At 41.0% G+C, this 15574-nt stretch overlaps 1 protein-coding gene across 1 annotated transcript in view; it reads left to right on the top strand.

The window, feature by feature from the left end:
• MBOAT2 (membrane bound O-acyltransferase domain containing 2) overlaps window positions 1-12444 on the top strand; it is a 1191404-nt gene extending 1178960 nt beyond the window's left edge. Inside the window, exon 13 of the mRNA XM_069606006.1 lies at window positions 10114-12444. Within this exon, the coding sequence (XP_069462107.1) occupies window positions 10114-10339 (226 nt within the window). The 3' untranslated portion in view covers window positions 10340-12444. The remainder of the gene's footprint in view (window positions 1-10113) is intronic.
• Window positions 12445-15574: the final 3130 nt, after the last annotated feature.

Genomic DNA, 15574 nt, shown 5'->3' on the forward strand with positions numbered 1-15574 from the left:
ACCACATTGTCTGCATATATCATGCAGACCAGGCCCCCCATACTGGGTTGGGGGAGAATTCATCACCTATCTTGGCCTTTGCGCACAAGCTGGGATACATATAGATTAAAAAGTAGGGGTGCCAAAGCACATCCCTGTTTTAGTGCCTTAGCTGTATGAATGGAGATTGATAGATCCTCATCCTGGGAGAGTCTAATTCTGACCTCAGTCTCGCTGTACAGAGCTTTAATGAAATACAGCATTGATGGGTCAGTTAGCCAGCTCTCTAACATTTCCCACAACTTATCCCCATCCTCAAGTGGTTTTGGCATCCACATAGGACAGAACGAATGTAGTTGCAGATATCTGTAAAATTGGGAAAATCGCCCATTTGTTTCCTGCCTGCAACAGTGAATTAAAGACAGTGAAATGGCTTATTCAAGCGAGGTTGTGGCCTCTACTTCGTGTGCGACACCCACAAATGATTCCTTTAGAACTTCTATTATTGACAATAACCCGTCTCTTCTAAATGTATGCTATACTTTGCAGCGTGATTCATTGGGTGGTGATAATATTCCAGCTTTCAGTAATAAGGATGGGCTAACCGGACATAACAATAAATGTGATCTTTCTGATCATAGATTATCCAAATATGGTTATGTCTACAGAGGACTTGATTACTTCAGAAAACTTTGAAAAGCCTATTTATCTCCAAGAAATCCAAACTTGTTGAACTTGTAGCAACTGTTAATACTCTACTTAAGCTTTGCTGAAATATTCCTCAAAAACAAAGAGCCATCGATGGTGCTAGGCCGCATTGTGCATGTCATTTTATTTAACAGCGGCCTAACCTCACAAGTCAAATTAATTAGTATATTACATACGCTAAGTAAAGTCCCTCAAACAACTTCCAGAGATATAGTTGATCTGGAAGACGATTTGATTATTCTCGAACCGGTAAACTGTGAGGAAAAGGATGGGGGTGATTAGAGTATCCACAGCGCCAACATCAGCTATAACGTTGCTACATGCATGGAAGATGCAGCAACTAAATGTAGGAAAAATAAAAAAATGGCTCACTCGTATAGGAAATGACTTTGAAAAAGAATTAGTAATTCAGAAATTAACAATTGTGGCTCGGTTAGAGCTGGTACGCTGGACCTGTGGATCACTAATGGGGGAATGAAAAATGTTCCCAAAGTAGGATCTTCTACCTTGAATGGTACTCTCTTCGCAACAGTCAATGGGCAAAATTAAATTAACATAACTTTCACGCCCCAGCGGGGGGGGGGGGGTGGCAGACATGGGCTTTAATGGTCCGAGCTTTGGTTAAAGACTGTGTCCCCTCCCTCCTCCTGCTGGGGCGTGAAAGCTATTTGCACCCTGGGATTTACTGGGGTGTGGTTAGTTTGTTTTCTTTTTTTTAATCTGATGGGAGATCAGCTCTGCGCGAGACCATCTCCTGTCAGAGAAAAAATAAATGTAAAAAAATGGCTACCACCATTGACATGGAAAAGGGACTAGTTCCATTTTTGGATGACGACGGCTATTGATATTGATATTTTATTTGTATCACGCTCGTACACAAGTGTTTCAGAGCACGACCAAGCAAGGGAGGGGAACAGGGGAGAACAAAAACAACAATCTTACTAGGCCCAGTGACATTGAGAACGCGCAAGTGCATGGGAGAGGGAGAAGGGAAAGTGCAAGGGAAGTGGGGATAGAAAGTGCAGAGCAAAGGAGATCAACAGAATAAATAATAACAAAGACAACACATCATGGTAGTGCAGCCAGCGAGGGCAAGTGCTGAGTGAAAGGCAACCGACAGGGAGACTATGGAAAACATGTTCCAAAATGGCCACCGTCATCTGAAAAGGTACCTTGTCCCTTTTCTAATTCTATGGCGGCCAGACGGGAGATCGGGGACTGAAGCACAAGGCTCCACTTCCTCGGGTAAATTGGGTTGTGGGGGAGGGGAATCAGGTGATTTGGAGGGCTGGGGAGGCAACAGGGAGAGGCTCCCTGTTGCCTCCGCACATTTGAAAAAAAAAAAAAGAAAAGCACCATCCAGGGAAGGGCCTCAGGTGGCTGGAACAGCAGGCGTAGATTGTATATTCTCGACTGCTGTTCTAGCCACCTAATTGGTTGGCTCACCCTCCCTGGGTGCAAATATGGAAGAGGAATTGGAAATTAGCATGGAAAAAGAGGGCTCTGTGGAAATGGTAAAAGTGAAAAAGCATCAACTCTTGGCACATTCAAATAAATGTAACGTGTCCAAGATAAAAAGGATTGAACCACTGCCCACGTACAAAAGTCCTTTTTTAAATGGAAGTCATGTATTGCTCCATAATATCCCTCAATTAAAGGATATTACTTCTAATAATATTTTGGCTATTGAATTGCCTGAAGTAGGGAGTCAAACTAATTGTAGTATTCATTTTTCTTCGCCTTTGTTGTTTGCAGAGTATGTTTTACTGTACACACCAATGTTTTTAAATATGTTTTTCGATATTATACCTATTCAGGTTATAGAAGCTGAATTGGAGGCTGATCCCCATTGCCGGGTTATGGGGGTGAATAACTTTAAAATTGTCAAAACAAGAGATAACCGTTAAGTGAATCAGCTTCACGCAAAAGTCAAAAACGTTGAATTTGTTGAGGTGCAGGATAATTGGAAATGGCTTCCTGCCGTCCTGTAATAGAGAAGTGGATTTGCCACTTATTCTGCTCGTTCTGAGAACTTGGGAAAAGTTACTTATTTTGTGGAACTCACATGGCCATCAATCCTTTATGAAATCAACTGAAAGTTGGTCATTGCTGTTAGATTGTGATATATTTTGCATTTAAGACATGTGGCTCATGGATCATTGTTATATTGATTGGTACACATTGATTCAAAAATGTGCTGTCAAGACCTGCCGTAGGTCTTTTGATTGGGGTGACCTCAGACTTGAATGTGAACAAATGTATGCCACAGTTCAGTTCTCGAAATGCTATTGCTGTTATTACATCTGGATTTAATACCACAATTATTCACACATTTCTTGTTTATACAAATATATGATGCTCCAGGTATACAAATCACCAGGTCACTCCAGGAGTATGTAGAGAAGATTTTATACAAATGGTTGAATAAGCCCAGGTATCGGTCCTTATGATAATGGGTGACTTTAATTCTAAATGTCAAAAATTTGAGGATAGTTACTCTGAAAGTTCTGTTAGTGCTCAAGCAAATGATTTTGACTAGTCTCTATATATGCATCAATGGGGTCGTAAAATCCTGACAGGGGAAATTAATGGTGATTTAGGTATTTATTATGCCCCTCATACATGGTTTAGGAACCCTGTTTTCCGGCATAGATTATGGGCCTCATTACACGGATGGCAGTAAGAGTTTACCGGTACCGGTATTTCACCGGTACCGATAAATCCTTACCGCCTTACTACGAGGTCCCTTTGCGGGTTGGGGATTTTAACGCCTGCTTTTTGCAGGCGTTAAAAACCAACCCGCAAAGGGACCCAGGGAGCTAATTAAGGTACCGCAATTTGCGGTGCCGTAATTAGCGCCTTCCCCATTCCCATTATACCCTATGGGGCAAAAATGGGAATGGGGAAGGGCAATGGTGGAAGGGGGAATTACCGCCCCGCCAACCTTGGAATGGGGCGGTAATTCCCCTTTCCACCAAGGCGGTGCCGGTATTTTACCGGCATGAACCATGGCGCAATTAGCGCCATGGTTCTCCGCCTACCGTGTAATGAGGCCCTATATCTTTGTATCTCAGTCACTGACTAATTTGATCAAAGAATATATTCCTGTCATAATTAAAGTCAGTGACCATGTGGTCTTGTCATGTATTTTTGTATGTTATTTGTATTTTAAAGTTCTTAAGCCAAGGCGCTATACAGAGGATAAGCGACGGTACAATAAAAATGCATAAACAGAAAGTTCCGAAAACAATCGGAGATCTTGCAGCAATTGAGGCTTAATCAACCCACGAAATGCGAGAATAAGGAAGAGCATTCCAGTAAAGAGGAGCTAGAAGCTTGAAATTGTAAAAAACGAGATTGATTGGCTGCAGGGAGAACGAGGTGCTACCAATAGAAACTGAGAGGAAGAATGATGAGAACGAGAAGGAGTATAGATTGATGTCAAATGAGTGAGATAGCTAGGAGCAAGACCATAGAGAGACTTGAAAACAAGACAGGGAAAGTTACATTTAATTTTAGAATGAAAAGGTAGCCAGCCAAGAGTGGCAAGGGAAGAAGAAATAGAATTGCGAAAGGAGAGAAGACATAAAAGATGGATAGAAGAATTGAATACAGATTTAAGAGGGGTAAGAAGAGAACTAGGAAGTCCAAAAAGGGCATTAGAACAGTAGAAGAGTCGGAAAAAAAAGTAAGGAAGAAATTCGAAGTTTAGAAGCTTGACAAGTGAGAAATGGACAAGCTTTGCGAAAATTGTGAAGGTGGAAGCAGCAAGAGTGCGATGTTAGAGAGATATGAGACAAGGAAAGACCAAGATTTTGGCCCATAGGTCAGATTAAGAGCTGGTATGGAGGAAAGGAAATAAAAGGTGGAGGGTGGGGAGAAAGAGTATTAGCAGGAAAAAAATGAGGACTTCAGTCTTCCCAGCATTTAGCGCATGATAGTGGGAGGACGTCCAAGACTTAATGGCAACTAAACAAGCGGCAAGAGTATGGTGAAGAAAAAGAGAGAGAGTTGAGTATCATTAGCGTAAAAGTGGTGTGATAAACCAAAAGAAGAGATAATGGCTGCAAGAGGAGAGATGTAAAGAGAAAACAGAAAAGGTCCCAAGGCGGACCCTTGAGGCACACCGTGGGCGACCCGGAAAGAGATGATTTGCTGGCCCAAGAAACTGAACAAGTTCTGTGAGATAGATAAGAATGAAACCAAGATAGGGCAGAACCTGTCAAACCAAAGCAGGAAAGTGATGCCAAACGTACAGAGTGGTTGACGGCGTCAAAAGCAGCAGATAAATCCAAGACAATGAGGAAAAATTAATGTTTAGAGTATTGCTCAGAAAGAAGACTTCAGCACTGAAAGAAGGGCAGTCTCTGTGGCGTGAAGAGGACGAAAGCCAGATTGGAATTGTGGCAGAATAGAAGAATTGATGACAAACACCGAGACGTAGGAGTAGACAAGCCTTTCTAGTAATTTAGAGAGATAGGGTAGTAAAGAAATAGGACATAAATTACAATCAATCAGTGGATCAGCGGTAGTTTTTTTTAGGATAGGGATAATTGAGGCGTGCTTAAAGGACGTGGGAGAGGTAGAAGTAGAAAGGAAGACATTGAAAAAGGTGGTGAGATAAGAGTAGAAAAGGATAGACCTTAAGAATAATTGCAGAAGAGATCTGGTCAGTAGGGGATGCAGTAGGGTGAGCTTTAGCCAATAGAAGAGAAACACCAGTGTTAGAGATGTTCAAAACTAGCAATAGATGTAAGAGGTTCAGAGATGGAAGGAGTCGGAACTTCAGGTTAGTTGGAAGCTTCCATATCATTATGAAGAGAAGTTACTTCAGAGCAGAAAAATGTAGCAAATTCAGAAGCAGATGAGGTAGGATTAGCAGAATAGTCAAGAGTGGGAGGAGACAGAAGCCGAGCAAGGGTTTGAAAGAGATGCCTAGGATGGGCAGACTAAGTGTGTAAAAGATCAGAAAAGTAAAGCCGCTTAGCAGAGAGTAGACCGTTGTCAAAGAAAGCATGATAGGAGAAATAAGATGAGTGATCAGACGCAGATTCGCTTTTAAGCCAATGCCTTTCAAGACAGCAGAAAAATTGGTGCATAGAGCAAAGGTGAGAGGAGAGCCAAAGTTGGGAAGGTTTGTGGGTAGGATGGAAAGGAGATGAAGGGTAAAGCGAGTCAGAAGTGAGAGCTGAAAAACAGGAATGAGGAGGAAGAGCAGAAGGGCAAGCAGAAATAAAGAGTAAACTATTACAATTGTGTAGATCACGCTGAGAAGAGGTTGATGTGGGGAAAAAAGCAAAAGAACGTACGAGATGTGAGTAGACAGTGATACAGAAAGAAGATAATGGTCAGAAAGATAGACTGGGAGAGAAGACACGGGGGAAGCAGAGAAGGGTGAGATAAAAATCAGATCAATGCAAGAGCCAGATGTATGAGATGGAGGAGTAGAAAGGAGGACAAGAAAATGAGAATGGAGAATTGAAAGAAAAGGAGTAGTAGAATGTGTTGATGAAAGATGGAGATTGAAGTCCCCCAACAGTCCAACAGGGGAAGAAGTAGGCACAATGTGAGAAAGAAGATCTATATCCTCACCAAAACGAACCGATAGGACCAGGGGGTCAGTAGACACGAACAAAAGAAATGGGATGGGGTTTTAAAAACATTTTATAGGTGAATTCAAATGAAGAATAAGTAGGGAGAACAAAAGAAGAAGAAATGACAGAAAAGGAAGAATGGTAAAGAATGCAAATACCCCCTCCAACAGCAATGGGATGAGGAACATGGCAAAAGGAAGTCTGTGCAGTGGTCAAAGAAGCAGCGACTGTGGTATTGTAAAGAGGAATCCAAGTCTCTGTAATACAAAGAAAATGTAAGTTGAATCTAAGAAACAAGTCCAGTACAGCCGAAGATTTGTTACAGACAGACTTTGCGTTCCAAAGTCTGTGGTCAATGACTGCAGCACCAGTAGAACATGAGGGGTAGATAAGGTTGTCAGAATTACGTGTGCAAGTAGGTCTTGAAGTAGAAAGATTGCAATATGGAGGCATATTGATGAAGACAGAAGTAAATGTGAGCAATGTTACCAGCACCTTAAAGAGATGGAGCGTAGAACCAGGAATCAGATCATCTGGATGTGCTGGGGAGTGGGAGCCACGGCTGGATGACATTGCCACTCAATCTGATACAACTTGCAAGCACCAACTGACTGATGGAAGTTCTGCGGGCCACGTCCTAGCCATGTATAGCCGCATACAGCAGGGGCTCGACTTAGCCCGACTTCCATGTATACATACTATCACGTATACTTAATATGCCAGTTCAATTTACTAAAAATGAGTTACGTGGATTGGTTGATTATAAAACACACTAAAAATAGACTGTTTGACAGGAAAACATGTTGAGAAACTGCATTAATTTACTGGACCTGTTTAGAGACACAGGGTTTCTATCCGGACTGCTTAACTCTAACCCCGACAATGGTAAACATATCATCCTGTCAAGAATCAAAACAATTACAGTAGCAATACAAGATTCAGAAGGGAAAATGGTAAATACAAGCCCACCTAAATATGGCTGCATTGACATTAAGGTTACTAATAGAAGAAAGAGTTATTGAAGGGAGCTGAGTCAAGCAATGAAATTAGTCTGCGATGATGTGTGTCTTGGATCTAAAATTATTGTAAACATACGTACTAGATGTAAAAATTGGATCCGGCCGCACAAACAATCGGAACGTAATGGGAACTGGCTATTTGTGTTTAGAGCTCTGGCTGACAACATCCTAAATGTTGGTATTATTTTAATAGAAAGGCAGTGATAAAGCAGACATTAATGCTATCTCTGAAGAAACATGGAAAAAGCATATTAGTGAACAATATTATATTGAAGGCGCTAGTGATAATATGCTGAGAGAAAGTGTCATTGTGAGAGTGGCTCATAACAATAAGATTGAGCACTAGTTTCCATTTGATATACAGGACATTTGTAGGATTATTGGCACTTTAAAAACGTCTAGGGCCCCTGGTCCAGACGGTATCCCTAATATGGTGTTGAAAAATCAACCTGAACTATGGGTCATTATTCTTTATAATCTCTTTATTACTGTCATTGACTCTGGTACAATTCCATCATCTTTGCTAAGAGCTAATGTGGTCCCCATATTTAAGAAAGGGGACCACTCTGATCCCAACAACTACAGATTATTAACTCTCTCAGATGTTATATCTAAGATATTAGCTTCGTGTATTCGGAAGAAACTTAATGAGTGGATAGAAGATCATACATTATTACCACCACAGCAAACTGGATTCATAAAAGGGCTTAGCACCATGACTAACATCTTTATTATCACTAATTAAATTTGTGCTACCTTGACTTCCAGAGCTGAGAGTTTGTATATTTGTTTCATCGACTACACAAAAGCATTTAATACTGTTCCACATATACATGTATAGCAAATATTATTAGATATGGGATGTAATGGTCGACTATTGGACATAATTCATCTGTACCAAGATACGATGGTAAGCATCAGACTTGACCAGGACGGTGCTGCTTCTGACCACATGAATACAAATGTTAGCGTGAGGCGTACTTGCACCCCTGCTCTACAACCTTTTTGTAGCCAATGTGCAGGATAGCCTGAGGGGGATGCAGAAGTTTTCTGCCAAAAATTGGATCCTGTTCATATGTGTGGTTAGCATATGCTGATGATACAATATTCATGGACAGGACTCCTGTAGGATTGCAGAGGAGTATTGATGCTATTTCCAAGTACTCAAGTGATAATGGGTTAATATAAACGCGGCCAAAACGAAAATAACGATAATTGGGCATTATAAAAAAAAATGACAACATTCCAATTGCCATTGTTCAAGATTATATTTATTTGGACACTCCTATTAATTATAGGATGAATATTAAGATGCTAGCCAGTTACGTGTCGACGAAGATGTTCAAAAACATGAGTTATTACGTCCTTTATTGTTCATAAGGGTGAATGTTCAATTACTGCCTTAATAAAGTTATATCAAAGTTGCATTGTACCAGCTATTTTGTATGGCACGGAAGCATTATTATATTCCAAAACATATTGGATGCACTGTTTTGAGGGGAAGGTCTGGAGATGTTTATTGGGCCCACCGAAATGTGTTCTCATAGAAATGATTTGTTGTGAGAATGGAATATTACTTCTTCAAACTATTAGGGAGGTTACATGTGGGGTGTTATATTTGAATATGTTAAATGGTGAAATCAAGGGTGACTCTGTTCTAAGTTGTTTCGCTTTAATGGCTAAAAAATTAAAACCCCAAACAAAGGTGTCTGAGAAATGGGGAAAATTTAAATTTTTGAATTTAAGATAATTGATTTTACTATAGAAGAACCAATGATTATTGCAATCAAGATCTTAAAGAAAAAGGCTAACTACTGGCGGAGAATTTTAATAATAAGTAGGCTAGCGGATAAGCATAAATATTCCTATTATGTGTCTCAGAGATTTTATTTTCCCCATCTGTTTAAGTACTTGATCCATTGTAATAGTACTGCACTTAGAAACTTTGTATTAAGGATGCGAATCAACCAACTACATACTTATGAAATAGTGGTTGCTTGGCATGGCATAAAAACAGGAACAACGGCTTTGAAGGCTTTGTTTGCAGGAGATTGAAACCATACGGCATATACTCACAAACCGCTGCTGCATGTTGGGGAATTACACTAGGGACTATAATATGTATGATGTTATTTCGGATCAATTTTGGAGTTCACTTTTTTCAGGAAAATCTTTGGTTATTATGTCCGCTGCATATCATGTTTGGCTTGAATTTTTAAGGCAAATTGAGGATTAGGATACATTTTTCTGTGTTAAATGTGTATGAATGATTTCATAAGTGTGAATAATGTGTTTTAGATGTAATGTATTGATGAATTGAATTGTCTAATTTCTGTTTGTTTTGAAATGTGTCTAACGTTTGTATTTAACCAAGTACACAATACATAAAATAAATAGGGGTGAACCATACTACTGGTCTACTTTTGACATTTGAAATAAGCATTACCTATGATTATCTGCACTTCTAGGAAATGATATATTATGTTATTGCATCCCTTAATCAAGCAGATTGCATGGAATGTGTCCAGCTCCATGTGTCAATGGTTTTAACATATAATAGAGAAGTCGATGAATTTTCCATCAGAATTTGTCTTTTGAACATCCTGTTTGCTGGCTATATTTACACAAGGTCTGTGGAGAGTTACAAACGGACAGCTTAGTATCAAGGATCTAGCTCTTGCACAGGGTGAAGCAGACATGGTTAAGTTCAAGTTACTTATGCATGATCAGAGCGATTTGTGTCTACAGGGAAAGTAATTGATTGGTTTGCTTGATATGCTTGTCTGCAATAATGTTTTTTTCTTTTGTTTTAGCACCTGGTATTACTGTCTACATATTGCCTGCATCCTCCTATTGTTAACACTACCTTCACAGAGCAGGCAAAAGCACCGTCCAAAAACAGAGAACCCCCAAGCGCCACGGCCACAGGATCTGGAGGGGGAATCTCATCATTCTGCACAGAACAGTTACTCGAAAACAAATAATAACTGCAATCAAATGCAGGAACTCATATTCAGACACAAAACGCAGCAGCAATGATTTGAAAATCGATCACCGAAATATATTTTGTATGTTTTTAAATCCCATTTATAGCACCTCCAAAAAGGATTTGTATTTGTGTGATGACACTGACAGAGAAGAGAATATTCTGCAGATCAGTTTTGGTGGAAGGAAATTGATTAATGATATCCATGACTTACCCCAGTGGGTTATGCCTTATAAAAAATATTTCTTATATTTTGAATGGGCAGTAGGGGCTAGCCGCTTACCTCCTGATGGCCCTCTTCTTGTGTGCCATTGTTGATTGTACATTGTGTATTCCCAGGCACAGAAAAGGCTGAGAAAGATATGTGGAACGAGGAGGCAATGAATGCCTTACCTGAAACCCTCTACCTACTGATATTGTTTAAATACATGTTTTTGTATTGAAATCACAACAGACATTTGTTGTTAGGTGCTGTTATACTACGGTAGTTTGGTTGATGGATTCAGAGAATTTCTAATCAAAGTTAGATATTCTAATAATGCAGTAATTGCTTTCAATAGGTCTTCTACTGAACTACTAGACAAAACAATGAAAAGCTATAGACTTAGCATGCTCAACCTGTTGACTGTAAGGGCTGATAGTTGCTTTTGTGAGCTCCAAGTCGAATATGGATTACCGCACATTATGGAGGGCACGTCATAAAGGAAGTGGTGTCAAAGATTCCCTCTACTCTACAATGGAAATGGCATTTCTATATTGTACATGTCTCTTGCTCACATTACCTCCCTCTGGGTGCTTATTTTGAGTTTCAGAATCCCCAGAAAAAGATACAATCTTCAGAAACTAAATATTGAAGTCACATTAGAATAGTACAAATTGCAATTAATCCCAACTGGTGATAATTTGGAAGATGCTGAATGATTTCATGTGGCATCTGTTAAGACACCAGGCGTCTAATTATTTACCAATGAACTCCAGTCATCAGTACATTTACCATAAACCTAGAAATGCTTGTCATTTTTAGCACTTCACGTTGTCTTACTAAATGGTAACAGATGTACTTTTGCAATCATTAAAGACTATTCAATTTTCCTACCAATATAAAAACAGAATTGATTTTTGTCCTCCTTGTTGGGTGTATCGTTCATTAAACACAAGTATAAACACTCCCAAACTAAGATGGAAGCAATGTTTAAGTACAGCTCCTAAGGAGCTTTCTAGTCAAGTTAGTATTCATTTTCTCCTTTTTAAAATTCTTGGAGAGCCAAGTAGAAGATGGCAAGGGCAAACAAATGATCTGTTCTAGTTTAGGCACTGTAGAGCCTTATCCAGCCCAAATATTGGGCGACCCAGTATATTGAAGAGTTGAAAAAAGTAGTTTTGCAAAATGTTGTTTTCCCATTTTCTTTTCTCGTCTATGCAGTTACTGATTTGTATGTGTTCCATTTCTTTTTCTGTTCTATGTCTTTTCTTGCCTTTGGCTGATTCTGCTTTGTTTTACCCCTGAAAGTTTAATTCCCAAAAGCCTAGTTGTATTTGTTGAAATATGGTTCGATACTAAAATAAGCAGACCCTGAACATGGCATTTCAAAAACAGGAAGTCAGAAAGATTGACTGCAAAAACATCTACAATGCACTTTATCATTTGGAAGTCAGTAACTTCATGTTTGAAAACAAGGAAACCCTAAACATCTAAAACAATGTTTTGAATAATACAATAACTGTAGTATGTGTGTATGTCTTAAAAAGTGTTGCCTTACACTTTTCACTCTGACAAAAGAAATATTTTTGCTTACCTAAATGTTGTTTTCCATAGTTAAATTCACCTTTTTCAAACAGTCAATTTAAAGTACTCCTCCTTTTTATCCATTATTTGGCCCCTCCCATTGCTAAAAACAAACTCTACGCCTCTAATTTTCATGGGGGGGTGGGGAAGCCTCAGCTCAGTGGGGAATACCTATTAACACTGAGGTCCCAATTACTACATCCATATGGTGGACTCCCCTCCCGCTAATCCTGTCATTTTTAAAATCACTATATATTTTATTACGTTTAGTAGAAAGGTATTTTTAACTATATTACTTAGTGTGTAAAGATTTTTACAATGTGAATTTAGTGAGTTTTTTTGCAAAATGTCAATAAAGTCTTTTTTTGATTACTCTTTGGTTACTCTGTTTTTGGGTGAATCATTTCGCAGGTCCGTGTTTTCGTACCCTTATGACTCAAATCTTTCAGGACATTGGGCCTTATTACAATTACAAGTTTGGCGGTGCGGGTTAAATGCAGCAGTATTACCGTATACCCCTGCATTATTGTACCACCCAACTATAGGTTTTGCGGCAAGTTGGAGAATTCACCTCCGGCCATGAGCTGAAGGTAAATCACCAAGCTTGTCTACAAATCTCTCCATGACTGGCCCACCCCTATCTTTCTGCCTTCCTCTCATTTTACTCCCCCTCCCGCGCTCTCCACTCAGCAGACATCTACCTCCTCACTGTACCCCCATCCCTATGTGCCTCCTCACGCTTCCTCTCCTTCCAACTCTTGGACCCCCTACACTGGGAATCTCAACCGCTCTCCTTCCGCTCCACCCGTACCTACTCATCCTTCCACTCCCCCCTGAAAGCCCTTCTTCACTCCCCCCTGACTCTCCTTCCCTAGCCCTCTCCCCTTCTAACTCTTACCCCCTCCTTCTCCTCCCTCCCCCTTCCCTAATGACCTTAAATTGGTCACTGAAACCACTTGGGGGCATTGAGGAGACCAGATCACTCTCCTTCCCCCCCCCTCTTCCTTCCACTCCCCTTTACCCCCCCCCCCCCTCTTCCTTCCACTCCCCTGACCTCAAAACTCCCCTCTACTATTTGTGAGTCGGGGTTAGAGGCTCAGGTTACAGAATGTCTTGGAGATGAGCAAACATCGGCCCGAGGTGAGATCACCTCCCAACCCTCAGAAAAAGAGGAAGAAAAAAGGGGGTGGAATTCAGGCTCTAGAAAATTCCCTAGGAACATACTGTCCTCTCCCCCACCCCCAAGCCCTGCAGCCTTTGGGAGAGCCCATGTCTGAGGACTCCTTCTCAGCGGTATATGGAATACCACTGGTGACAGGAAGGATGGAAGAATTGAATAACCCGCTGCCCATTCGAAAAAGAACAAATTGGTAATGAAGAATGCAACCAATGAGAGTAGCCAACCGAGGGTCCCCTTGATTAAAAAAACATTGAACCCATAAAGTGGGCTAATCTATTTGCCCAAAAAAGTGGAGGGGACACAGGGACTAATATGAACCAGAACATGAATAAGAATATAGAAATGGGTGTGTAACGGGATTGATGTGTTAATTCAAACAGGTGACAATGAGGGGGTAGAGGGAGCCCAGTCTAATCTTTCTAGGGCAAGTATCTTAAGATCTGTTTCAGTCGAGGAGGGTGGTGTGGGCCCTGCCTGGGACTTTTGATTCTATCCACGGTTGCCCCATTAAGGCCTGTAAGCAGTTTAACCATATGCTCTCCTGTTTGGGCCCTTCAAGGCCCCCAGTTGGTTACACTGAATGGGGATGATTAGCCAAATTTAGGATCCGGGGCGCAAGGGAACAAAGTGTTTACAGGCCAACAGTTGAGGAAGCACCTGACGTAAGGTGGGCTCATCCTAAACAAGAGAAGTGCAAGTGCATGGGATGACTGGGTGCAAAGAATGAAGGCAGTTCCAAAGGGAGGGACCCTAAGGGAGTTACGCACATTAATGGGCGGATGCAGACCAAAGGAGTACGTTTTGATGAAGGGAAATGTTTGGTGCTGGAGTGTCTATTTGCTATGGCAGAAGAAGCCCTGGTAAATCGAGGGAATGTAATGAAGTTGCTGCACGAAATTCTGCAAATTTGAATGATCAGTTCAAGGGATATTGACAACGTTTATTTCCCTGATATAAGGCGTTCAGATGCTGTAGAACTATTACTGAAATCAATGTTGGTAGTCAATTTGGTAATGGCTGAAGCGGATGTAGTTCGAAATTTGGGTTATGACTTGTACCCCCTGGAAGAGCGAAAGGCAAAGGAGCAGGAGGTAGATGATACAATTTTTGCAAGGGAGTACCAACAGGGCTTGTTACACCCTTTAAGGATCACATGTAATTTGGCAGGTGATTATAGGTGAATGCCGGTTGTGGGGCGTAGGGGTACACAGGAAAAAGGGGTTAGTGAGAATATGTGGTCCTGACTCCCTAACTGTTTGCCTTGTGGCTGTAATATGTTGAGTGAAAGAGGGGCGGGACTCTAGCAGGGGGGATTCCAGGGGCTTTTCTAGTGTGCCTTTGTTTCTTAAAGTTTCTGGGTTGGTGTAATGCCTATCTAGCCCTAACTCTAAAGGGATTATTCCCTTAAATGATGTTTCTAAGGGCCGTAGAAGTCTAGAAGTCCAAAATAAAAGTCTGTGTCTAAACCTATGCTTGCCCTCATTCATTGGTAAAAATGTGTTGGGTAGTCTTTCAAAAGCGAAAAGTGGTGGTTCATCAAAAATAGGAAACCAGGTTTGGTTTCAGGTGGTCTGCGAATCAGATGTAGGGTGGTTGGCTTCAAAAGAATGATTTCAATCAAAAGGGACTGTCATAGAACCCTCTCCATAGTTCAAGCAATGTCAATTTCTTTAATGCCTGGAGGATACCTCCCCCAAGCTTCTGTTCCTTCAGTAACTCAAAACAAGTAAGATTCCGCTTTGATAGGCCTCTTAGGGTTCCCTTCCCCAAGCTCAGGCCTCTCAAGTTCAAACACAAATACACTTATTGGGCCTCTCAGGGTTCCCTTGCCCCAAGCTCAGACCCCTCTTGAGTTAAAAAGAAAACACAAGTTTTTTTCTACATATATAGTCCCTTCAAAGGACTAGCATCAGAGACTTTCGAAAGCACCAGGGTATTTACTCCTAAGTGTGACCACTCCGAGTCTTAACCCCTCTCCTTTATCTCCTGCTCTTAATTTTCCTTCAGGGTCTTTTTACACCCTTTCTTGTTCCCCTCTGTTTCTTGACTTTCCTTCTCGTACCCACTGGCACCTTTGCTGTCCTTCTCCTGCACACTTGCGCTCTCCTGCCCGTGCCCACTGACACCTTTCTTTCCTTCTCTTGCACACTTGTACTTTCTTTACCTTTCCGTGCCCACTGGCACCTTGGTCCTTGTTTCCCGTGCACACCTGAACTTTTTTTACTTTTCCCTGGCAGCAGCACGGAGACAAGCGGTCCCTACTGGTTGTGCGGGCATAATGTCAGGGTCTCACTACCTGCCTCTCAGGCATCCTTGGGTCCG

Source organism: Ambystoma mexicanum, chromosome 4p, assembly GCF_040938575.1.
Source record: "Ambystoma mexicanum isolate Mex_15411 chromosome 4p, UKY_AmexF1_1, whole genome shotgun sequence".
Lineage (NCBI taxonomy): Eukaryota > Metazoa > Chordata > Amphibia > Caudata > Ambystomatidae > Ambystoma > Ambystoma mexicanum.